Consider the following 17,748-nt stretch of genomic DNA (forward strand, 5'->3'; position numbering starts at 1 on the left):
GAGAAAATTGGCAAAGAGACGATGCAGGCGCAAGCCAGCAGTGGCAGAAACGCAGCTGGCATGACTGCTGTCCCCGCTGGGGGCGTGGGGCGGGAGCAGCAGATGGCGGTGAGGCACGAGCTGCCAGTTGGCCTGAGTTAGTACTATATTTGAGGCTGTAGAAATATGTGATATATAGAAAGACATACTTCGATATCTGAGAAAGACCTACTCTGCTAAATTCCATTTTAATTTTTTTAAGAAACAGTACATTGCTATTATTCAAAATTTGTAAGCTAACTGCATGCATTTTCATTAGCATTATCTTTTGACAATTCGACATACCTTTAGAGACCGAACTGAGTCATCTGCCAGACCGATCACATTGACATAAAGTAGATTGCTGTGCTTCAGGAATAGAACACAGTGATCCTTAAACATGTCCAGGTCTACAACTTTGGTATTTCTCTTCATTGTGAAAAATAAATCCCAATTCATAATAGCAGGGGTATCTGCTGCTGTTCTCATGAGCTGTGCGGAACAAAGGTAGAAGAGACCTAGGTAGCAGAACATGATGACTCCAAGATCCCCAATTCATAATGGAGCCACCGAGAACTAGACATACTGTCCCTCACTGTTTGGTGAAGAGCTGAAAGAAATAACTGCATCAGGGCTGAAGTGTGACCGTCAGCACTGAAGGGGCCTCGGCCAGTCTGCTGGACAGGTGGGTGTGAGCACTGACAGCCGGGCCCCACACAAGGACTGCCTAGCTGAGAGTGATTCAAATGGCTAACTTGCAAAATCACCGATTTATAGAAGTGTGCTCTTCTAAGCTACTCAGTTTGGCTTTGGTGACTGATCTAATTAGGATAGAGTATGTTTGATTTACGATCTTTTAAAAATATGTAGAGGTATTAGCTCTAAGGGAAGAGAAATGGGATTGGTTATGCATAGGAAGGTGGCATCGATTTCTACACTTTACCAAAAGCCTATAAAACAATGAACTCTCGTGTCACCTTGAATTCCGTGGGCTCGCCAACATTAGTGAGAATGTACAATTCATCATCTCTGTGCTCAACGTAGTAAAGGACCCCGTGTATTCGCTTCTGGATAAGTACCGGTGGGTCCCAGGGACTTAGGCCGTCTATCAGCCACACTTCCGAGGTGGTCTTGTTCATGATATTTATGGTGAGGAAACGACTATCTTTGGTAAGATAAAGGAAAACAAAATAGCTACAGAGAGATAGAGAGAGAGAGAGAGAGAGAGAGAGAAAGAGAAAGAGAGAGGGAGAAGTGAAAATCCAATAAATTTCAAATGCATGCTACCTTGTTAATGAAAGTATCTCACAGGTGTTCGGCATAGATGTTAATTTATAATGCAGATAGAAAATAAAAACAACTCCTTAGTGAATTCTGCTTGTAAACTAAAATACTGTTATTTTTCTCAGTCTCCCCCAAACATCCGGAATATTTTTGTCTTACATTTTATTATAAGCATTTTTCAAAGATGCAGAAAAGTTGAAAGAAATGTAAGGTAGATACCCACATACTCACCACTGAGATTTAAAAATTACTAACATTTTGCTGTTTACATTATCACATGTCCATGCACTATCAACCTACCTTTTTTTAAAATGCATTTCCAAGTAAAGTACAGACACCATTTAACTCTCAAGTACACTAATATTGATAGGTTATAGGGCTTTTTACTAGAAGAGGAAATAAACTTCCTAGAGGACATACGTAACTGTAGGTCAGAAAAGGGACACAGTTTACTTTATTTTTCTGCTGTGTACACGATGGATTTCCTTTTTTTCCTTCCTCGTATTTACAAAACAGAATAGTCAGGAAACAAATCTTCTCAATCCCACTAACCTAACACATTTAGAAAATTAATATAATTATTTTTCTGCTTTTTCCTTCTAGTGTTTATTTGTATTTTATGCATGTCTTTAAATAGATGTCATTAAAAATATAGATGTAATTTTGGATTCTGCATTTTTCTGATGTCACATAATATCAGTATCTCCCCCAGTTAGTTCAGTTACATAGTCTTTATGACCATTACTTTTAATGACTACCTACTATTCTACCAGGTTAAAGTATAATAATTTTTTAAAATTTAAGTTTTAATGTTATTGTAATAAAGGACATAAAAGCCAACACATTCATGAAGACAGTTTCCCTTTCCTTGACCTTTACAATTATCTACTTAGGATAAATTCTTAGGAGTGGAAATACTAATTTAATGATTAGGAGTATTTTTATGATTCTCAGTGGATTGAGTGCTGGCCTGTGAACCAGTCACTGGTTCAATTCCCAGTCAAGGCACAAGCCTGGGTTGCGGGCCAGGTCCCCAGTAGGGGGTGTGTAAGAGGCAACCACACACTGATGTTGCTCTCCCTCTCCCTCTCCCTCTCTCCCTCCCCTCCCCTCTCTCTAAAATAAATAAATAAAATCTTTAAAAAAAATACTAGGGGGGACCCTCCCTCCAAAAAAGAAAAAGAATAGTATTTTTATGATTCTTGATAATTATCAAATAATATCTTAAGAGCATTACGGTACTTTACTCTGACACAATGGACGGCTTTAAATGTTATTTACATGTTTCCTTATTGTAAAAGTTAATTCATATTAAAAATACTGAAAAATGTAAAGAAGTGAGTTACCATACATCCATTGAAGATTCTTGGAAAGTACTGTGCTAAGTAGATCAGCGTACTGCATGCCAAACTAGGCTTAAAAATATTTAATTATGCTTCATTCCCTATGGGAAAGAAAAAGCATGCTAGCAGCCAAATACTTTCCAAGAATCTTAAATGTATACATAATTTGCTTAAACTTAGAACTTAAACAGTAACAACATGTGACAAGGAAGTACTTTACTCAAAAGTATTAGCTCACTGGGTCAGTTTTGAAGATTTTTATTTTGTTTTTTTCAATTTCAAGCTTTATTCACAAGGTGGAAAATGATTCATAATCATAAGTCATTGATATAAGAACTAAATTACTAGCTTAAACTATCATCTTCAAAAGACATCCTTGACCAGTGACACACAGAACAGTGGATCATGTGAATAAACAGTTTGGGGCCCAGGCCAGGCAGCTAGGTTGGTTGGAGTCATCCCGATACAGCACGGCTGGGGGTTAGACCCCAGTCAGGGCGCACACAAGAAGCAACCAATGAATGCGTAAGTAAGTAGAACATCAAACTGATGTTCTCTCTCCCGCACCCCACCAAGTAGATCAATTAAAAGAAATTAAAAAATATAGTTTTGGTTATTTTTCATTGAAACAGTCATCATCAGAAAAAAAATGATTGTAGCACTGGACCAAGAATGTTAGTTCTATGGGGTGGAATGAAGTAATTTCTCAAGATCTGAAATTCATATAAACTGAGGGGTGTGTAAGATTTTCCTTCAGGTTCTTGCAAGCTCTGAAATTTTATGAGATGAAGGGTTAATTTTCTTGTTTTGGGTATTGACTTCACTGCCATAGATTTATTTAGTGTTAAATCCCATGTTTTTTTCTTGTGAAATCTGTTCAGATTTTGTCCAAACTGTACTGTTGAATGGTATATGAGGTGACAGGACCCTTGTGTTAAGGGGGAAAAAAAGTTTCACATAAATCATTTGGAAAAGTGTATCTGGGTAAGAGCCAGGGGACTTTGCCAGATACATTTCCCATCAGCTCCTTCCACGGTTAAGTAGTTACTATAAGGCATGAGTCCTGGTGACTACAAGGAAATAAAGAGAATTAGCTTTAAGGAAGAATTACCAAAGTACTGGAGAAAGTAAAATTTAAAGACCAATGGCCATCATGGCTCAAAGCTTCCAAATTCAGGTGATCTATATGGAGTGAGCAGTGAAATCCGCACAACTGACACCATGGTATCTAGTTATGCCTTAAAGAGATTTAGAATTGCTGTGCGGCAACCCTATTAAATGTTTAACCAACAACTCTTCTTATCGGTCATAGTCCAGGGAGAATGTTAGAAACTCTCATTTTCAGTCTAATGATGTATCTGTGTTTACTATGGAGTTTAAATGTAATTAGTCTCCAGTTTTAAAGCCAAACAACTTATACAAAAGAATGTTTATGCTCATCTTTGCCTTCTTATATCTGGTTCCAGCCCACACCAACATTTTAAGTCACCCAAGAACAACACTTTAGGTAACTGGAGAAATACTTTGGAGAAACAACTTAAAGGTATTACTCTAGTACCTCGGGTCTTTCTCTGTGTAAAAACGTTCGTTACGTTTGTTATCACCGAAAGTGGCTCGATACACATCATGGCAGCGAAGGTTTCTCTGAAAGGTGTAGAATAAAACATCTTCTTCCTCTTCATCCTTTACCCATTCTGGGAAAAAAGGAATTAAAGAATTATACACAGCTACCTACTTACAGTTAAAAAAAAAAAAGGCACAGTGCATTTTAATTTTGAGTCCCAAAGAAGAGATGTTGGAAGGTCAGCCCTGGAAATCGAAATCTAACATAGTTTTGACTATGTACAACCTGTGTTCCATACAAGTGGGAGAGCTTTCCAGTGAGTAAAATACTACATTACATCAATTCTGAGTTTTCAAGTAGTTATCAGTCTCAGGGTATGCAAGTTTCTAAATATGAGGTGAATGTTCAATATTTAGGAAAGACTTTGGTAAAGTCCTATTTGTTTCTCAGAAGATGAATTATGTTTAAACTTACAACCTCTGCCCTGAAGTCCTATTAGAAACATTAGATCATTTTCTCTTCTGCCTAAAAGTTTCCTGTCTGCCTTCAGGCTGCAGGATATCTCAAAGTACCAAACACGCTTCATCCTGGGGTCTCCTTGATCTTACCAGAAGCTGCCAGTGGAGGTTTCCTCACAATCACATCGTGACTGCCACCTGGCTGACAGTGCCTGCACGACATCGCTACACAGTACGCATCCTGATTTTGAGAGGTTAAAGTGTACACAATTCATGTCTTAGGATCAACTGGATAGGGTATAATTTTAATTCATAGCAAAGGCATTTAGTTATGGAACAATGGGGAAGTTTATGTCGGACAATGAAAAGGGAGGATAAAGTGTGAACATATGTATTATTCAATGATCACTGATAGAATCTGAAGTTAGTCCTACTAGTGAAAATATCACAGCTTCTACTGATTAATCAGTTAGTTCAAACATGTCTCTCCAGTTTGATACTGGATATATAATTAAAGAAGGGAAGGCCTCCTGAATAAGAGGCACATAGCAAGGTATGGAGTCCAAGGGGGTAAAGTAATCGGACACTCACATTCTCATTCACTCACATGGGCAATGAAAATGTTTCAAAAGCGTGAACAATTTTCTTACTGTTGCTCTGTCAACATAGTAGACTGTCTGCACTTGTGACTTACCAAAACTGGACACATTTGGGAAAGAAGCTTCCATTAAAGGCTGATCACTGAGCTTCACTACTATACAGGTAGATGCTTCAGAATCTTCCGTTCTTATCTTGGCGGCTACATATTTCTCATCAGGAGCAACTCTGATACAATCAATGAAGGGCTGGTCTAATTTAAGTTCCTCCAAATTGAACAAAACTTCGTAATTATCATTGTCTGCTGCATAAAGGAAAGGATGAAAGAGATAACGTCCAAAGATGTATTTGAAAATATTTTAAAGTGTATTTCAATGTTTTAAATTAGCATTCCTCTTCTGTAAGATGCTATATTCTGGCTTCCTTCAGCATTAATGACAGCTTGATTTGCATAGAAACTGGCATTTATTATTTAATGCTACTCAATACTATACTATGCATCAACTTTTGTGATAATTTGATACTGTTACAGTCTAGTATTTATAGACCATATAGAAAAATGATATAAATGACACTGAATAATAAAATAGTATCTACCGTAGTACCTGGGATATAGCAGCTACTCAAAAAAATGCTGGTGCCCTGGCTGGTGTGGCTCAGTTGGTTGGAGCATCACCCTGTGAACTGAAAGGTTGCAGGTTCGAACCCCAGTCAGAGCGCATGTCTAGGCTGAGGGTTCGATCCCTGGTCAGGCCATGTACAAGAAGCAACCAATCAATGTTTCTCTCTCTCTCTCAAAAACAATGGAAAAATGTCCTTTAAATCGAGGACATTTGAAAAAAAAAATGGTTTGTACCTCCATTCTTCCTGTCAAAGCTTTTGAGTGTAGCTGTTAATCATATTTCACACAAACCTAGATATTAAAAACTAGCCCTTTTTTAAAAATTCAGAAACTATCTAAAAATATTTCCTACATCATTGAGAATTTAATATAACATTTCCTATGAAAAATGTGAATCTGAAAAATCAGAGTATGTTAAAAGGAAAAACTGTGGTATACCTTCTTCATCTTTTGACCGAACCAAGCAGCAACCTTCTTGATAGTAAACAAAACCCCCATGTTTAACCTGACAATGAAAAGAACGAATGGTTCATTCAGTAATAATAAATAACTTAATAATTTAAACATGATTTGATTTAATTAACTGTCTAATGGTCTGACTAACTATTGACTTATAGTCAATAGTTAACTTCAGTCAAGATGAAGAAATGAGACCTTTCATCAAAGCAGACCTGTTGAAGTTTATGAACGAACACATAAAAAATATAAAATGGATCACTTTTTAAAACAGTGGTTAAGAAATGGTTTTCATGTGTTCACAATCACTGAACAAGTTTCTTATACATAAATGGAAGAGACAACAAGGAGAAGACATAATGAAATCTATGTTGGTTCTCATGACTGCAGGAAGCACGTTAGCTGTATTTTAGGAATTTCGGGTACCCCTGTAGTGGGATTCAATTAACAGACATTCAGTTAAGGTAATCCAAAACAATGCAGATGAGGAAACCGTGGCTCAGACTGGGCTGGAGTCCCAGTCACTAACTTCCTGAGATTCTGTCCTATAACGTGCTGTCACCAACTGCTCGGGGTCTCGATTTAATTTTACACAAAGCATCGTATCTTCCGTGGAGTGACAGATACAAACAATTTGAAATTCAGAGAATTGAGTGGTGCTCCTACTAACCTACAAGTGAAATGCAATTGATGGATGATATGATTTCAGGCAGCTTAAGACACATTTATTACCTGCCCAGTAGTGACATAATTTGGAATTTGTGTTTCTTCACCTATTGCTATTTCCATTCTACTATGTATGCAATTTTCATTTATAAGTTGTGGTTCTATTTTCCGATCTTACTGAAAAAATTTCAACATGCATGTCTAGCCTGTTTCAACTGAATACTTATGATTGTGTTAACCATAAGGCTGTCAAACAAGTATTTGGCTTTTATGATAGACACTATTCAAAGCGCAGTACAGGCATCGCAGGCAAACGCTTCTCAAATAATAGAGAAATATGACTTAGCTTCATTTGAACGTATTCTTGGAATTATTTTTAAAAATCTAAAACAATTGGTTTTTCCCAAAATACAGAATTAACAAAATACAATTGGAAATTCATCCTGGTTTTGTTTGATCTTTATAATTTATTTTAAGGATTCCACTACGCTTATTCTTTGTTCTTTTAACTTTTTAAGCACATTCTGAAGGTCAAATGCAGTCTTATTTTGATGTTGAATTGTGTCTATTGGCCTGGTAATATCGGATTTTTAAAAAAGTCATAAATACCCTACCTCTGCATTGATGATTTCGTATTCTTCTTGTGGCTGCGTTTCTAATCTTGTTCTCACTTTTTCAAATGCATCCATGTTTTCTGAAAGGGATGTCTCGTCTTCTTGCTTAATTGGCGGAAAATCCTGGAAAAAGTTTTATTGGTATGATCATAATATTTCAAACTTGAAGGGGGAAAAACCTTTGCTTTTAAAGGATAATTCTTATTTCCTTTTCATGCAAGTACTACAATGTTAGGTTTATACATATTAAATAGTATGCTTTTCACAGGTCTTAAATGTTGGTTTTCAAGTTCAGTAAGTGATCTCTTTTTCATTTAAAAATGTCAACATAGAAAATGAGGTGGATACTTGGTAGCTAAACATAATTTAAATGGATAAATCCTTAAGATGCAGAATTATCACAACGCACTGGAGAATGTTCAGAAATACTATGGGAAAGGTTTACACAAAGTTAAGCTGTAGCCTTGGCTGGTGTGGCTCAGTGGACTAAGTGCCGGCCTATGAACCAAAGCATCGCTGGTTTGATTCCCAGTCAGGGCAGATGCCTGGGTTGTGGGCCAGGTCCTTAGTAGGGGGTGTGTGAGAGGCAACCACACATTGATGTTTCTCTTCCTCTCTTTCTCCCTTCCCCCTTCTCCTCTCTCTGAAAATAAATAAATTCTTTAAAAAAAGAACATTAAGGAGTAAAGGAAATCCTATCAATGTTTACATATTTAATTATCAGGAACAATAGGTACAAAAAAAAAAGTCTCCTGAGTTTTATAAAGTACTAAAAAACTCCTAAAAGAAGGAAATGTTAAGGGGAGAGGAAGACATTTTTATTAATAAGTGTTCACTCTTTATTCACAGCAAGAGTTATGGTAAGAAATTTGTTCTCCTTTGTATCTTCATTAGCCACAATTTCCTTCTCTTGTGGGGCTAAGGAGTCCCCCAAATAGAACTGTTTATCAGATCAAAAGGTGAATTAATGCTTTATAAAACAGAGCTTCTCTTTGAGTTTAAGGAAAAATATAATATATTCACCTTATAAAAGAAAGAACAAGAGAAGATAATGGAAAATTAATGAACATGAATAAAGATACAGATGAAAGCTAAATAAGCACTCTATCTTATTGGGAGTATCTAATAAGCTAAGAACTTTAGTTGACCTCCAGTTAGCACATAAGCACTATATAAATTATTAAAATTTGTATAAGGCAAAACACCAGTTGTCAGATAAAAGAAGAGTTCCATAACTGAACACTCCACAGGTTTGCCTTGTTTGTGCAAAAGAACTGTAGCCAAGATTTTCAATGTCAACTTCCTGCCAAAGACGACAACTGTACAGTGATTTGTGCCAGGGGGCACTAAGCCTTTGGTAAGGACCTCCAACAGCTGGTAAATATTTACTGCACAAGTGTGTCCATGGTACTTTACCAACACTGTAGAGAACGCAGGCTACAAATATAGCTTATATCACAAAGCGTTTACAATCCAAAATTAAGCGTACAACTAAAATGGAAAAATCATCAAAACAAGTTAAATGGAAAAACAATCATTTTCACAGAGCGTTTCCTTTAGAATTTCTGAGATGCTTTATGATTTCGATTAGATTCAAATGAGCAGCACTGGTTGTTGTGGTGTTCTAAATCATTGTCTGCCCTTCGGTCATTAATTAACATGCTCCCCAACGGAGCCAAGGTGAGGAGAGCTTCACTTTCAATTTTAAGAAGGCTACACGTACAGGATCGCTCCATTAGAGGAAAAAAGCAGCACTCTCTTCCAAACGCAAAACCATTTTAGGAATGAAAACTTACACACGAGAATGAAATATATAAATTCTTCATGGTAAAAATGTTTAACTCTAAAGACAGAAAAATGGCACTGTAGAAAGATGCTAGACTGCTTTTATTCAAGATGGTGCTAGAATAAATGGCTAATTCCAAGTCTGAGGCACCGAGAGAAAAAGCAGGCTCAGGACAGCTTCTGCCAGAGAGCAACAAAATGCTCCAAGATTCATGGAGACTTGGCAAAAGGACACAAGGGCCAGTTTGAAGAGGGTCCTACTGGCCACATTTGGGACAATTTGAGCACCAAAAGAATGGTGACTAATTAAATACAATACACTGAAAAAAATTCACAGTAACTTGAAAACAAGCAAAAACCTCCCCACTAAACTAAAATAAAAAAATAAAGAGAGGGTACAACAAAAAAGGAAACTCTTCTTTATGGAATAATACCAGCTAATAAAGGTAGAAAGAATAATAGAATCAGAAAAATCGTTAGCAAGCCCCAGTGAAATAACTGATTAGGTTAAAATTCATTAGTGGCCGTTAAACTCATTAGGTGAGATTATGTTGGGTAATAAAATATTTGCACAGTACCAAAGTATTACCCTACTGATTACCTAGCATTTGCAAAGGTAATAATGCCCCTTTGACAATGGAGAGAAAGGCAGCAGTTCTCTCCCTAGCCGAAATGGTCAAGGGGAGCATGAGTAGTGGGACCATCTGACATTATGTGTCTCCTGATAGAAAGCATTTCAACTTAAGAAGACAGAAGAGGAGGATAAACCTAAAGGGAATATAAGAAAGGAAAGAAAACTAATATGTTTCAATGAAATTGATGAAAGAGTGGATTAACAGAATATAAAGTTGGTTCTTTGAAAAATGTACTAAAAAAAGACATGTATAGCAAAGTTGATTAAAAAAAGATATAAAGAACATTAGGGATGAAAAAGATGGCATAATTAGAGATAGAATAGAGATTTAAAAACAAATCACAGTTTTTTATGCCAATACATTTGAAAACAGATAAAATGAATAATTTTTCAGAAAATAAATGAGTTACCAAAACTGACTTAAAAAACTGAAGAGCTGTATAAGCCAGTAACTAACAAAGAAATTGTATTGGCAATTAAATGTTCCCTTCTTAAGAGACAGCAAATCCAGATACTTTGAAAGGTAGCTTTCTTGAATCTTCAAGGAACAGATAATTTTTTCATGTTAACTATTAAAGAAAAAAAATGCTTACTACTTAAAACTACTCAACTGGATTTTACCAGGCAAATATAACCTAGTAACAAAACTGGACAATGGCAACGTATGACAATTAAAAATCAATCTTACAGGAAAGTACAGATTTAAAAAACCTAAAATAAAACGATAAATCAATGTATTTTTTTAAAAAGCACAAAACAAAAACAGTAACTGTAATAATAAAACCCTATGTGACCCAGCAGGAGTTATCTTAAGAGTGAAAGGTGCTTCGTCAGAGAGATCTATCAACGTTGCCTAACACAGATAAAGGAGATAAATCTCAGGGCCGTTCCAATTCATGCAGGGGAACAAAGAAAATAACAGTCCTTAAATTAGGAATTTAAATTAGCGAGAGGAACTGCCTTGATTTGATAAACGGTCTCTGAATGGTTTGACACAGGGCCATAGTAAACCTGTAATTAACATACGCAGTGTATTCGTATTAGTGCACACCTTACTTACCATCTGTGAAACACTTTTCAAGGACCTTCATTATATTCATTTAAAATATCTAGTTACATTTGCTGTTTATTTTATTATTCAAAAGTGATTGCAAAATGAAAGAAAGTAACTGTTTCCTTTGCTTCCTACCTCCAATTCCTTTCCTCCCCGCTTCTCTGGAATCCCGTGTGATTGCTGCCCTTCTCAGTCTACTGATTGCTCTCGTCAAAGTCACTGGTGACCACTGTAATGCCAAGGTTAATTCTAGGTATGTATTCTACTGGAGCTGTCGGCATCATGGCACAGCCGACCGCTTCCTTCTCTTGACACTCTTCTTCACTTGGCTTCCAGGGCATCTCACCCTCATTGTTTTGCTCCTATTTCGCTGGCCTTTCTCAGTCTCTGTACCTGGTTCCTACTCATCTCTCTGGCTTCTTAACCAATTTGTTAAAAAAAAATCTACTGTCTGCACTAATTCCCTTGGTGATCTCATCTAGCCTCATGACTGTAAATGCTATTTATATGCTGAGGACTCCCAAATTTATATCTGTAGCCCAAACCTTTCCTCTGAATAAGATCAACTTGTATACCTACTGACTACTCAATATTCCTACTCGGATGTCTAATCGGTATGTCAAAAACCGTCCAAAACTGAACTTCCATTCTCCCTACGTACCCTTCTCTCCACAAAGTGCTTTTCAGGCAATCGTTCCTGTCTTCATAAATGATAAACGTCCTTCCAGCTAGTTAGGCTTAAAAGCATTGAAGTCTTCTTCGTATTTCTCTCTCGTCACAGCCACGCGATCTGCAAATCCTGTCAGTTCTAAATTCAAGGTATATCCAGAATCTCACTCCTTCTTACACTTGCACTGGTGCTGCTCTGGTGGCGCCGGTTTAACTGTGGTGTATCACACTGCTACATGCATGTAGTAATGCACCAGACCTACCTGTTTTAATGTGGAATCTCAAATCCCAATGTTGAGCAAACAATCAAGTTAGACAATTGTATTTTATTTATATAAAGTTTTCAAAACATGTAAAAACAATACTATGTATCATCTGCGGATACAAATACATGTGCAATTTACATAAAAACATACAAGGAAAGAGATTAAGGACACCGATCTGCACTGGGGAGGTAAAGTAGGAAATGTGAAGTACAAAGTAGTCTTTGGGTATTTGTTAGGGTATTCTTTCTGGCTTTGTATGTATTTGTAATAATTTATAAAATAAGGTATTAAAAAAGAAAGGTAACATGAATCAGGTTACCTGAGGTCTAGTTCTGATTCATATATATATATACACATACACACACACACATATATGTATACATACACTTACACATTGTTTACTTTATCTTGGTTCTCTGCTTTAGTTTTTTCACTTGTAAGATGTAGCTTACACACTTCCTGATTTCAAAACACAAAGCTATAGTAATGTAGAGAACACTGGCCTAAGGACGGACAGACAGACCAACAGGACAGAACTGCGAGTCCAGAAGTAAACCCTTGTACTTATGGTTAATAAGATTTTCAACATGGGTGCTAAGACAGTTCAGCGGGAATAGGTCTTTTCAGTAGATGGTGCTGGGATAACTGGACATCCACAGGCAAAATAGTAAGAGGAAGAAGAGGGCAATCAAAAAACCCGGTTAGGTGACTTTACCAGTGGTCCAGGTGAAAGATGACCAAGTGATGATGGCAGAGATGAAGCAACATGGACAGACTCAATATATATTTTGGAGGTTAATGCAGCGTTTCTAAAAGCACGTCAGACATGATGGTACACAGTTTGGATACGAACACTTTATTAGAAAGAGTACAACTAATACATCAGACTGATGACACACTGAATGTCATTCCTTGGGATAAGACAAATTGAGTAAACTCAAGTAGTAATAGCCTAGGTAGTATGGAGATGAGGTAAAAAATCATAAAGCTGTTTAGGATGCAGTGTTAATGAATATGATGGCAGGCAGGGTAAAGGAACACGAAGAATAAACGATGTTCCCTGTGTTCCAGTTTGAGCAACTGAGTATAGAGCAGGGTGTCAAACTCATTTTCACCGGGGCCACATCAGCCTCGCGGTTGCCGTAAATGTAGTTTTAGGACGGTATAAATGTAACTACTCCCTAACACTTAAGCCAGAGCTCAGCTCTGCTGCCGGGTAGAAACAAGGTGCCAGGCTGGATAAAACAAGGTGGAGGGCTGGATTCAGCCCACGCGCGGGCCCTGTGTTTGCCACCTGTGGTCCAGAGCAATGAGATAAAGAAGAGCTGAGCTGAGGGTGGGAGAGCTGAAGTTCAACTGTGGAGAGTCTGCTTGACAGGTCAGTGAGATGTCCACGATGTGCAGCTCAGAGGGGAGTCTGGGGTAAAGGTAACTGCTCTGGTACTTAAATCCACTGGAACAGATAACATTCCTTAGGAAGAGGGAAAAAGGGGCCAGAACTAAGCCCTGAGAAACTCCAAAATTTAGAGGTCATATGAAAGAAAAGTTAGAAGAGGAGAGTGAGGATAGGATTGTATGGTAGGTAAAACCAGGAAGAGGTGCGGCCAAGAGGCCAAAAGGGAAGAGCGGTTCAAGGTGGGAATGGTCAAGAGCGTAAAGTCTGCTGAGAGAGCCTGTAAGAGGAGGAGAGGGACGTGTCTCCTGGGTTGAAGTATGTCAAGTCTTTGGTGACACTGAGAGCTTTTCAGGGAGGGACGGGAGCCATACCCCAGCAGGTTAAAGAGTAGACGCAGTGTGCAGAAATCACCGATAAGGAAGCTGTACCTATAGGGCAACACCGCTCTGTGAACCATCACAGAAAATTTACTGCAAGACTACATTTTTTTTTCATCCTGGCTTCCCTAGGTTTTCTTTAAACATTTTCCCTTTCTCCTTTCCTGGCAACGTTTTCAACCTGATGGTTAAAACAGTGATTCCTACAAATCACAGATCAGTACTGCCAGTGAAGGAGATACCTCTTTTCCAACCTTAGAGACTACTACGGAACTGCTAGTCTGTATGGTAGAAACAGCCAATGGGCCAGTGTTTCCAAAGTACTTAGTCCTTTCTCTTGTCTTTCCTTATTTGGTTTTCTTATTGTATCTCATTCAAATTATCATGACTGAAGATTGTAGAAATTATTTTTGTAATCAGAGCAGAGCCGGATGATGTGGCAGATAAATGTGGTTGTCTAGTCTGATGCTAGTCTTTGAATATTACTAGCTGGTACACGAGTAATGGCGTAAGTTCATCTTGCCATCTGGATAACGTAACATGGACAGCTAAGGTACTTGCCAATGAGAACTTCAGAATGAATGAATTCATTCAGCTTTAGGTCAGCAAAACTTGATCACTGATCACCGAGAGTCTCTAGTTCCTAAATGCAGGTCCACTGTCAGTGGCAGGCTGGGAATTTCAAAATTACCTGAGGAACTTAAAATATAAAACAGACCCCCTAGGCCTCAGCCATGGAGATTCTGACCCAGCATATGTGGGGTGAGATCCAGGAATCTGCATTTATACAAAGCTCCTCTGAACTTCTGATGCACAGAGAATGTAGAAGTTGGTACTAAAGACTACAAACATATAGGTGCTAATTTATTTCTAATAAGGTAGAAGGATAGAAAGAAATTAGCACTTGGAGGACTTTTAGAGCAGTGGTCCCCAACATTTTGGCTCCAGAGACTGGTTTCGTGGAAGACAATTTTTCCATGGACCCCGAGAGTGGTGGGGATGGTTTCAGGATGACTCAAGTGCATCACATTCAAGCTCACCTCCTGCTGTGCGGCCCAGTTCCTAACAGGCCAGTGGCCCAGGGGTTGGGGACCCCTATTTTAGAGAACACCCAGTTGAACCTCCTCCCCACCCTCCTGCACCCCTCACACCAGTCATGACTAGATCCTTTGCTTTTTGGCATTTTTACTATATGTGTTGTTCTTTAGTTACCTTATAAAAATAGGTCTGTACTTTAAGCAAGTATGTTTTAACTTTTCTATAGAAACTACTTTTTCTCCTTTACTGTACCCGTAAGAGTGGAGTAAGTTGGAACTGAGTAAATGTGTGCTGAAAGGAAATGTGCCTTCTTGCCTACAGGTCTCTTCAGTTTCTCTTCAGTTTCCCCAGGTCCCAGTGACGGTGAAGGACAGAGACCACAGCTTTTAGATCTTATGTTTTCGTGTAGAAGGAATGGTTGACAAACAACATGTGAAAACAGGACCATTTTATTAGGCAAAAGAATTACTAAAAGAGCCACTTTTCTTGAAGTTAATGGCTCAGGATAAAGTTTCTCGGTGATAGGTGTCTATGAAAGAGAATTAAAAAGTTCCTTCAGGGACAAACGGAGGGGAAAAAAAATTGTCCGCCTCCTGCCTAGGCTGTGAGCTAATCTCACAGCTGTCACTCTGATGGCCTCCTGCCTACTATTTATAAACTAAGACCTAAGATAAAAGCGCAAGATGGCAAAATGTTCTAAATACATGCAAGATAAAATGATCTAAAGGTCTAAGATGTGTCCAATAGGTAAAATTTAAAAGTTTGTTTTTTAAAAGTAGGATAAAGTTGTTCCTACGTGTGTACACACAAAAGATAAAAATGAAATAAAAGGCATAAAGAACTTCTTCATGAGTAAAGAAAGAATCAAAGTGCTAAACTCAGTTGCTATGAAAAGAAAAATAATTTGAAAGTCTAAAAGGTAAGGAGTAAAAAGTCTAGGGACTAGCAGATAAAAAGTTAAAAACAAAAAACACCACATACAAAACTCACAACAAAAAAGTATGAGCTGAGAAGAACATAAATAAAAAAACAGATAAACTGTGTAAAATAACATTAAAAAATCATTTTTAAAATTAGAAGAATCCATTCAAGTGTCCATCAGCAGATGAATGGCTAAAACATGTGATATATACATGTAATGGAATATTACTCAGCCATAAAAAGGAATGAAGTTCTGATATATGCTACAAAATGGATGAACCTTGAGAAGATTATGTTAAATAAAATAAGCCAAACACAGAAGGGTACATATTATGATTCCACTTATGTGAATGATCTAGAATAGGCAATTTTATAAAGACCAAATACATTTAAAGGTTTCCAGAGGCTCAAAAAAGGTAGAACATTGCTTAATGGGTGTATGTTTTGGGTAGTGATAGGGTTTTGGAAATAGTGGTGATGGCTATACAACATTGTGAATGTAATTAACGCCATTATATCACACTTAAAATGGTTTAAATGGCAAATTTAATGTTATACATATTTTACCACAATAAAAAATGAGGAAGTCAAAACAGAGTAAGAAAAACCAGTATGCAATAAAACAATTAAGGCCAGAGATTAAAATAATAAAGTATGCTAAATATTACAAGAATATCACCCCCAAATATAATTTAAGGAACCCAAGGGCCATAACAAATATAGGGTAAAAGAGGAAGGCCACAGAGGCAGCAGCATAAATAAACAGCTTAATCGGAAACAAGTAGGATGCATGTAATTTACCATCCCAACCAGGGCCCTTTTGAGAGGAAAGGGAATACTATTTGTAATTACACAGGGTCAGCCAAGCCAGTGTGGCCTGGGACTGTCCCAGGCCAACCAGAATGCTGTTACTCTGCATAAAAGGGCATTTGGGTTCTCAAGGCTGAGGTCACGACTCACTGCAGCCTGGGGTCTGGCCAAAGCACAACGGCCTGAAAGCATCTTCCTGAATGACTCAGGTGGTCACACAGGAAGTCCTTTTTTCATTTTACACAGCAGTAACACACAAATACATGGCCTTTACTGAAGTTTATTAATTTGGTATTCGGAAAATAATGACTATAATATTAGACTTTATTAAGAGCTGTTATGATATTCAAGTAATTTTAGAAAACTGAATACTCAGAATTGTACTGGTAGGTACACTAAGGAATTCCTAAGGTGAATCATTACATAAATCTATTAAATATATCTTTATATATTACCTTAGAACTCTATAAATATATGTATATATTCTTTTATACTGATTGACTATAGACAATTGAGCCTGAACATTGAAAAAATCAAACTAGAATTATTTTTAAACTACAATTAATCTTAATGACCTACACACAGGTAAACTTAAACAGTTCATACCTTATATGAGAAGCTCCGACTTGGGATGTTTCTTGCTAACTCTGGTATCTTGCATTTATTCTGCAGACACTTGGTTAGGTGGTATTGTTTCAATTTTATCCTACTGTAATAATGATGAGCGGAGGTACAGCGATTGAAATGCTGTTTCTGCGTGCATTTCCCAAGGTGAGGAATACTACACTGCAGAGCTCGGAGAAATAATCTGCTCTTCTGCTGCATGACAGCACAGGCCCTGGTTTACGCTCCCTCTGGGGCTGCCAGTGTGAGTGGTTTCACAGGTAAGGTTATCCCGTAGTGGGTTCTCAGAGCGTCTAACATCCGCAGTTCTTATCCCTCCCCTTCAGGGCCATGCACCGCTCAGGTAATGAATACCTGGAGAACTCAGGGTAAAAGTATCCGAAAACTTGTGTAAGTGGAAGTTTTATTCAAATCGTACTTCTTGGCAGATGTGCCTAAACTGTTTCATTTGGAAAGTCAGTCCTATCAAGTCACACTACGCAGCACTGACTCTGGCACACATGGGGGCAACTAAAAAACAAAACAAAACAAAAAAAAAACAGAAAACAACAA

At 37.6% G+C, this 17,748-nt stretch overlaps 1 protein-coding gene across 5 annotated transcripts in view; it reads right to left on the reverse strand.

Annotated features, from left to right (window-relative positions):
- The window catches only part of PREPL (prolyl endopeptidase like), a 34,763-nt gene that overhangs the window by 15,302 nt on the left and 1,713 nt on the right, over window positions 1-17,748 (reverse strand). For 2 of the 5 annotated variants that reach the window (XM_024552867.4, XM_024552865.4), the window contains exons 2-7: window positions 7,623-7,745; window positions 6,325-6,391; window positions 5,362-5,568; window positions 4,204-4,339; window positions 996-1,212; window positions 325-510 (exon numbers count right to left, since the gene is read on the reverse strand). In XM_024552867.4, coding sequence (XP_024408635.1) covers window positions 325-510; window positions 996-1,212; window positions 4,204-4,339; window positions 5,362-5,568; window positions 6,325-6,391; window positions 7,623-7,697 — 888 coding nt within the window. In that variant the 5' untranslated portion in view covers window positions 7,698-7,745. Of the gene's footprint in view, window positions 1-324; window positions 511-995; window positions 1,213-4,203; window positions 4,340-5,361; window positions 5,569-6,324; window positions 6,392-7,622; window positions 7,746-11,756; window positions 11,857-17,178; window positions 17,707-17,748 lie in introns of those variants that run through there. The other 3 variants (XM_024552863.4, XM_024552866.4, XM_053924210.2) reach the window with 3 other exon arrangements.

Source organism: Desmodus rotundus, chromosome 5 (genome assembly GCF_022682495.2).
Source record: "Desmodus rotundus isolate HL8 chromosome 5, HLdesRot8A.1, whole genome shotgun sequence".
NCBI classification, from domain to species: domain Eukaryota; kingdom Metazoa; phylum Chordata; class Mammalia; order Chiroptera; family Phyllostomidae; genus Desmodus; species Desmodus rotundus.